The 7,847-nt window shown below is 53.1% G+C and overlaps 1 protein-coding gene across 1 annotated transcript; it reads left to right on the top strand.

The window, feature by feature from the left end:
• The first annotated feature begins 5,304 nt into the window (after nt 1–5,304).
• On the top strand, nt 5,305–7,119 carry LOC111693300. The gene has a single exon (XM_023457686.1). The coding sequence runs from the start codon at nt 5,305–5,307 to the stop codon at nt 7,117–7,119; it is 1,815 nt and encodes a 604-aa protein (XP_023313454.1).
• The last annotated feature ends 728 nt before the right edge of the window (nt 7,120–7,847 follow it).

Below are 7,847 nucleotides of genomic sequence, written 5' to 3'. Positions count from 1 at the left end.
ACAGTATGGCTTTAGGGAGGGTAAGTGTACTGAGGATGTATGGTATGTGTTGAGAAAATGGAAGGATGAAAGTGAGAGTAATTATGTGTGTGGAGTGTTTGTAGATTTTAAGGGTGCGTTTGATAATTTGAGATGGTGTATGATCGTCAGTAAGCTAGAAGAAGTAGGATGCAGAGGGAATGAATTAAGGTTGTGGATGAGCTATTTTGAAAGAAGAAGGGCATGTATGAGAAGTCATCGAGGAGAGTGTGAATGGGTGAATGTAGAAAGGGGATGTCCACAGGGTTCAATTGGTGGACCAACCCTGTGGAATCTGTGTATGGATGAACTGTTATGGACCCTGAAAGCAAGAGGTGTCAAGGTTGCGGCTTTTGCCGATGACCTGACACTCTTGATTGAGGCGGGAACAAGGAATGAGTTGAAAAACCGAGTGAATGACTTTATGAAAGATGTATATGTATGGGGAGAAAAGTATGGTGTGAATGTGTCGGATGAGAAAATCACAGTGATGATGCTGAAGGGAAACCTCGACTTTGGCAGAGATCCGGTGGTCAGAGTGAAAGTGAATGAAGGAGGGAATGAAGAAGTGAAGGCATTGAGGGTCGTGGATACGGTGAAGTTGCTTGGGATTTGTATGAGTGAGGGTATGAATGTGAGGCCGCACCTTGATGGGCTGCAGCCAAAACTACAGCTCGCTGTAGTGGGAATGAGAAGAGTGCTGCGGAAAAATTGGGGGGTGAAAAGGCATGTATGGAAGATTTGGATGAAGGGACTGTTTGAGGCTATTGTGATGTATGGTGCGAGTGTATGGGGGGATCTATTAAAGTATAAGTATGCGTGTGATGAGTTAATTAGGTGCCAGAGAATAGTGTTGTATGCGTGTCTGAGAGTGTGCAGGACGTTTCCACCTCCGCTATGCAGGTATTGGCAGGAACCCCTCCGTGGGACCTTGTTTGCAGGCGGAGAAGGATATTGTACAGAGTGAAAAAAGGAGTGCCGATGGATGAAGTGGATTTAGTTACGGAAGAGCAGAGAGTGAATGAGAGTATGAGTGACATAACGAAGGCGTGTGAGAATAAGTTGATGAAGGAATGGCAGGATAGATGGGATCGGGAGGGAAAAGGTAGGGTAACGTATGAGTTTATTAAGGATGTCAGTGTGGTTGGTAGGTGCAAGAGATTTGAGTTTGGTCTAAATGTGGGGTATATCTTGACAGGACACGGGAGTATGAATGGATGGCTGTATGGTAAAGGGTTAAGTGAAACAGCTATATGTGTATGCGAGCAGGCGGAAGAAGATTGGATACATGTGTTGTGTAAATGTGAGTTGTATGAGGGATTCAGGAATCTAGAGTTGATGGGGGTTGAAGAAGTAAGGGAAGAAGATGGACGAATAAAGTATGATGTGAGCGGAGTCTTGGCTAGTGAGGAGTCTTATAGATTGTTTGGTCAATTTGTGTGCCGCGCGTTCAACATGCGTGCGAGTGTGATCGAGAGAATGCAAAGACGGTGAATGTTAAGTGTTGGATGGATGTTTCTTAAAGTGTATGCATGAAATGGCGTGTGAATGAATTGAGGAGTTATACGCAGGGGGGTGTCCTTGGACACCTTCGGGTCTGGCGGTCCCGCGCACCCGAGCTGGCTCACCAGGTGCCGGGAAGACAAGTCCCCAAACCTGGAAGAGGCCCTTTGGGGTCTCGAACGCCAACCGGGCGCTAAACGGTACCGCGGGGTCGGGAAGCCCCCACGGAGGTAAAACTCCGTGGCCCCGACACTGGGAACGGACTCGCGGGGGCAGTGGTTACCACCCTACATCGCTTGGGGTAGTGGACGGGTTGGGTGAAGGAGCTGTGAGCGTAACAGCTCTAAGCAGCTCTGGATCCGTTACCTGTCCACGACGTGTGAGTTGCGGCCTAAATTCGGGCGCCGGCCTGCATAGCCGGTAGGGTAGAATAGGCCCCGCCCCCCACCGAGGGGCCCACTGGAAGCTTGTCCCTTCCAGTGGGAATTCGGTAGTCGAGGGTGACTGGGTCGTCGGGTTTCTGGGAGATTTCGATCTCTCGGCAAACCGGCGGCAGAGTCAGTCCCGACGCGCTGGCTGGGCGTATCCCAGCCCCTTTGTCCAAGGGGACCGTGTGGATAGACCGAAAGGTAAGAGCCGCACGAAAAATCACGACTTTCATATGTCCCTATCCACTATTCAGCGAAATGGCTGTCAAGGGGACCTGTCGCTGCTGCGAACACCTTGTGTGGGGGCAATCTGGGTTCTCCAGACCAGTAGCAATGAGAACACCCGAAAGCCATAAGTGCCGATGTCGCTGGGTCCCCGAAGCTTAATTCGTTAAGCGCCCGCTGAATGTCAACGGACTACCGGAGGATCGAAAAGTACACTTGGTACTTTGAGACACCCAGTAGGACGGCTAAAATGGCAAGGCTATCAGGCGCAGTTGGAGGAACTTTAACGAACCGAAAGGGAGGAGACCGTTAAAAATTTCGCCTCGCATGAGCCACTGCGCCTCTTTGGGATTTGAGTTCCAACCTACTCGGCAGGTCACTCAAAGTAGTCGTTCTGAAGAGAGGAGAATGCGGGGTCATTAGATTCCAAGATACTCTTCTCGACAGCAGTGTCCTAAGGCCACTGAATTCGACGGGATCCATGGTGTCAGGACGAGTTTCGAGCCCACCCATGATTTGAGAAAGCAGTTCATATTGGTCGTGCACCTCTTCGTTGTGCAGTAAGCACGTAAGACCGGTGTAAAGAGCACGCAGGCTAGAACAAGGAATGATCCTAGGGCGAACGGACTGCAGGTCCTGTTGTGCTCTGTTCGAATAGCCGCGGCGCAGAGCAGCGGCGGGGCAACTGTGGACCAAGTAGCCCTTGGAGCGTTCTTAATGCCGGAACAAATCAATGGAGGGGAAATCGAGAGATGACTAATAGTCTAGCGAAGGACAAAGCACTCAGGAAACCCCGCAGATCTTTGCTCCTGTACAAATTTGCGCCACCAGCGGGAGGAAGGAACGGCGACCGTTTCTAAACCGCTAGAAGGATCAAGAGCGGCCGGTGGTGCGAAGCTACCATCCGTGGGATTATGCCTGAACGCCTCTAAGGCCGTATCTTTTCTAGTCAAAGGTGGCAACGATATCTCTAGGAGTCTCGTGAGTCGGCAGGCTCAAAACAATGTGACACTACTAGGTGGTCGGTCCTCGTGGCCGATCATCGCACTCGCCTTAATTGCCGCATGGGGCCGCGGATCCGACCTCGGGATCTCACCGGGCGTCGGCCAGGCCTCTAGCGGTCGATCATGGGTTTATCCAATAGTTCGATGTCGAGACTCGGAATCGTCTGTAGACGACTTAGGTACCTGGCGGGGTGTTGTACTCGGTAGAGCAGTTACCACGCTGCGATCTGTTGAGACTCAGCCCTTGGCTTGGGGATTCGTCTTGTCGGAAAGACGAGGCTCAGCCTGCGCCGCTCTCTCTCTCTCGACACGTCGTCTTCGTCGTCGTCGTCGTTGGTCGTTGCGATGACACACGACGATGAACGATGATGACGTACGTACGAGGCGGCTTGTCGACGAAGCTCGTTCGTCGTGGTCGCGTCGTACAGCGAGAGAGAAGAAGAAGAAGAAAAGAAGAAGAGCTTTCAAGGCCGAAGAGAGTCACCATCGTGTACGATGATGCCTTTCTTTGGCCTTTTTTCTTTTGATTTTTTTCGTGGCAATGCGTACGGACTTGTAAAAAAAAAAAAAAAAAAAAAAAAAAAAGGCAAAAGAACGCGGAGAAGTGAGTGGCGGCGGCGGCTCCTCCTTCTCCCTATCGGTCATACCGCTCGCAAGCAATGCGTATGGACTTGTACGAAAAAAGCCCGCCCGCTGGCGTCCGTCATGTCCGCGCGGAGGAGAGGTCTCGAGGCGAGCGAGCGGAGCGATACGTCGGCGCGAGCAATGCGTATGGACTTGTGCTTTTTTTTTTAGTGTAACGGGGTCCACGACGGGCGGCGCGTCGCTGCGAGGACACGCCGGAATGATATCGAGGCGGGGCGCCACGAGAGTGATGCGTATGGACTTGTACGAAACCCCGACGAAAGCGTCTCGCGTACAACCAAGTGGCGGCTGCGCACGAAGCGAATGCGAGGACTTGTATAACCGAGAAGACCACCGGACCGCCGCGACGAGACGCCTCCCGAACTTACAGGGGACCGCTGCAACGACTAGCGACCGCGTGCGCGTGCACGTCCTGGACGTGGTAGTTGGGCAGTGGACGCGTCGGGTCCGCTGCGCGAGCCAGCCGAGGCGCAAGCGATGCGTATGGACTTGGTACGGAGACGATCCTGACGACCGGGCCACGGTCGCGGAGCATAGTGCACGGAGTGAACGTGACCGCAGGCGAGTTTTACCGGGCGAAAAGGGGGCTTGGTGAAAGACGCGAGTGATGCGTATGGACTTGTACGCGGGACGAAGCCCGCCTTGAGCGGCTGCGCGCGGAGCGAGTGCGAGGACTGGGTGCTACCGTAAAGACCACCGACAAGAGGTACAAGGGGACTCGGCGAGAGACGCAAGTGATCCGTAGTACATGGACTTGTGTCAATGCAGCTTGCGGCGATTCGGTTACTTTTCAGTAGGAAGAGAGTGCAAGGACAGCTTTTCCCTCACCAGGTGGTGATCAAGCCGAGACAGTCGGTACGCGAGCGCGGGTAAACGGCGGGAGTAGATCGTGGCTGCTTAATACGACCCGAAGCCGCCTCGAGCTCAACCACTAGTCACGGTACGGTTTAACGAGATTCCCACCGTCCCTATCTCATGATTCGTCGTCGAGCATCGAGCGAGAAATGTGTATGGACTTGGAACGGAGACGATCCTGGCATGCGGGTGCGCATGGTGCGGCGCATGGTGCGCATCGTGCGCAGTGCACGGAGTGAACGACGGCAGGCGATCGTGCTGTAAGAGGTACACGAAGGGGACTTGGCAAGAGACGCGAGTGATGCGTATGGACTTGAAACGACGACGAGTTCCGGTGCACCGCAGGGTTTCGCAGAGCTTTACACCTCCCGGTAGTGATCGAGCCGAGCCGGTCGGGACGCGCGCGCGGGTAAACGGCGGGAGTAGATCATGGCTGCTTAATACGACCCAAAGCTGGCTCGAGCTCAACCACTAGTCACGGTACGGTTTAACGAGATTCCCACTGTCCCTATCTCATGCCCCCTCTTGGGTTGTGACTTTGTCGCAGTGAGGGGGCCTGAGTTCTGTTGGGTGGCAAGCCAGCCACTTGACGGAACCGCTTACAACAACCCGAAAACAAACCAATCATGATGAGCGAGTTCAAACGAGATTATACCCCAGTTGGTAAGGGCACAAACGTGTCTGAATCCAACCCTGGTTCGTATCGGGTGCAAGCCCTGGTCGCCAGTGGCAGCCCCTCGGATTCTGGGGAGGGCAAGAACCGCGAAGTTGTGGGCGTTGGTAGAGGAGCGCGTAGTGAAAGGGGAGGTAAGAACGGGCCCGGGCTGGGGAAGTCTCAGCTTCCTTTTCCTCGGGTTATTGTCCAGAGGGGGCAGGGAGGAAAGGTGGGTCTGTTGGAGATGCAGAGGTTGGAGCGGGAGAGGGAGAGGGCACTGAGGGAGCGGAGACCTAGAAGTGGGGAAACGCCCGCTAAGCTCGATTCGACTGCCATCCGGAGCAGGTCTGACTCCGGGAAGGAGGTCTCCTCGAACCAATTTTCCTCGATGGAATACATCGAGGCGAGTGGCAAGAGGACGATCCCTCCTTCGGATCTGCTTCTCCCGGACTGGCATAAGAACAAAAAGGGCCGTACTAGCGGAGACAAGGGGACGCAGGAGGATGGTGAAGCAGCTGGAAAAAGTGAGACAGGAGAAGGAAAGGATGAAGACTCCACAGTCATTGAAAAGGGAGGGGAAGACAGTAGTGAAGAGGAAGTGGAGGAGGAGGTTGTGGAAAATAAGGGGGGAGATGGAAATCAAGATAAGATTTATAGTGAAGATCGAAGGGTGCAGCAGGTAATGTTGGCGAATGCAAGGAGAAAGGAGGAGAGGATGAGAAGTAGGGAGTTGGAGCTGGCGGAAAGGGAGGTGGACTATCTTGCGAGTATGCACGACATCTCGCAGGATCTTGTACACCACATGGCCCTTGAGACCTCTAAGATCCCTAAAATGGCTGCGGCACAGGTGAGCGTGAGGGTGAGTGCCCTGCAGAAGCTTGTGTCCGGCCTCGTTGCGGAAAACTGCGCCCTGAAAGCGAGACTGGAGGAGAAGGAAAGGGTCGAGGAGCAGTTATGGGCCCAGATGAAGGAGGTGTGCTCGCGAGGGGAGGTCGTTGTGAATCAGCCAGAACCCCGCGTGCAAGAGGAGGAGGAAAGGACCCCAGTGAAAAGGAGTTTTGCGGTCGTGGTGAGAGGAAAGGGCCTGAAGGAGGGAAAGGACGTTCAGAGTAAACTGGAACGTGTGGAGAAGGGCATGGGCTTCAAGGTCAAAGGAGTAAGGAGCTTGAAAGAGGGTAGGGTGCTGGTGGAACTAGCGGATGAGGCGGAGAGAAAGAGTATGCTTGAGGACCGGCGTCTCAGAGAGGCGGGCTTGAGAGTGGAGAAGCCGAAAACTTTTTCACCGCTCGTCCTTATCCGCGCCGTGCCGAAAGGCATGAAAGATGATAAGCTGCTGGATGAGGTGTACATTCGGAACCTGAAGGAAGAGGTTGATGCGGAAGAGATGGAAAGAACAATGAGGGTGAAGTTTAGGATAGGGGCAAGATCCAGGGAGAAGGAAGGAGTTGTGCTGGAGGTGTCGCCGAGGATTCGGCAGGCACTTCTGGGAACGGGCAGCGAGGCTCGGCTGTACATCGGGATGAGGGTGTATTTTGTGGAGGCGTTCGAAAGGGTCTCGCGTTGCTTCGGTTGCTACGGTTTTAACCACCGGGCAGCCGAATGCAAGAGGGGCAAACTCTGCAGCAGGTGTTGCAAAGAAGGACACCTGGCTGCAGATTGCCGCGAGCAGGAGGAGTGCGGGAACTGCAGGGAGAAGAGGAAGGACTGTAGGCACTCCGTGCTCTCACGGACCTGTCCAGAAATGCTGCTGCGCCTAGAAAGATGGAAGGAGAGGGTGAAGGAATGAATGTGATGAAGGTCATGCAGCTCAATTGCCAACGAGCGAGAGCAGTAATGCATGACCTTGGAAAGACCGCGATGGATGATAGTGTGGATGTGTTGCTGTTGCAGGAGCCTTGGGTGTATGAGGATAGAGTGTGTGGGCTGCCTGCATGTATGAGAGTGTTTGAGAGTGTTGGAGCGAAAGCGGCAGTTGTGGTAGTGAATGAGGGTATGGAGGTAATGATGGTGAGTAGGAGTGAAGGGGGGGTGTGTGTATGGATAAAAGGAGAATTTGGAAGTATGTATGTGGCCTCCATGTATATGCGATTGAGAGTGCCAGTAGAGGCAGCGTTGCAGTACATGGAGGGGTGTCTGGATGTTACAGTGAATGATAGAGTGATGATAGGGATGGATGCGAGCGCCTGCTCAGCCCTGTGGCACAGCAAGCCGAGTGGGCGTACGAGAGATAATGTGGAAAGGGGAGCGAAAATTGAGCAATGGATTGAGGAGAAGGGTGTTACGTCCTACGTAACAATAATTTATCAATTTAGATAACTTCATGCAGGTTCCGATATCATTGCTTTGAAAATCACGTCATGAGAAAAGAAAGTTGATGGTTGACGTCATACGACTTCTATTTGTTAATTAATTGTTGCGCGAGTAAATAATACAAATTGAAAGTTACTCCACATCTGATAAAAAGGATGATTACAAGCAACATATCTTACAAATTCAAATTATTACAAAGTGCCG

The sequence above is a fragment of the Trichogramma pretiosum genome, unplaced genomic scaffold (assembly GCF_000599845.2).
Source record: "Trichogramma pretiosum strain Unisexual culture from Peru unplaced genomic scaffold, Tpre_2.0 scaffold178, whole genome shotgun sequence".
Classification (NCBI taxonomy): domain Eukaryota; kingdom Metazoa; phylum Arthropoda; class Insecta; order Hymenoptera; family Trichogrammatidae; genus Trichogramma; species Trichogramma pretiosum.
Note: the sequence above shows the minus strand (reverse complement) of the source record. Positions and strands in the feature narration are given on the sequence as shown.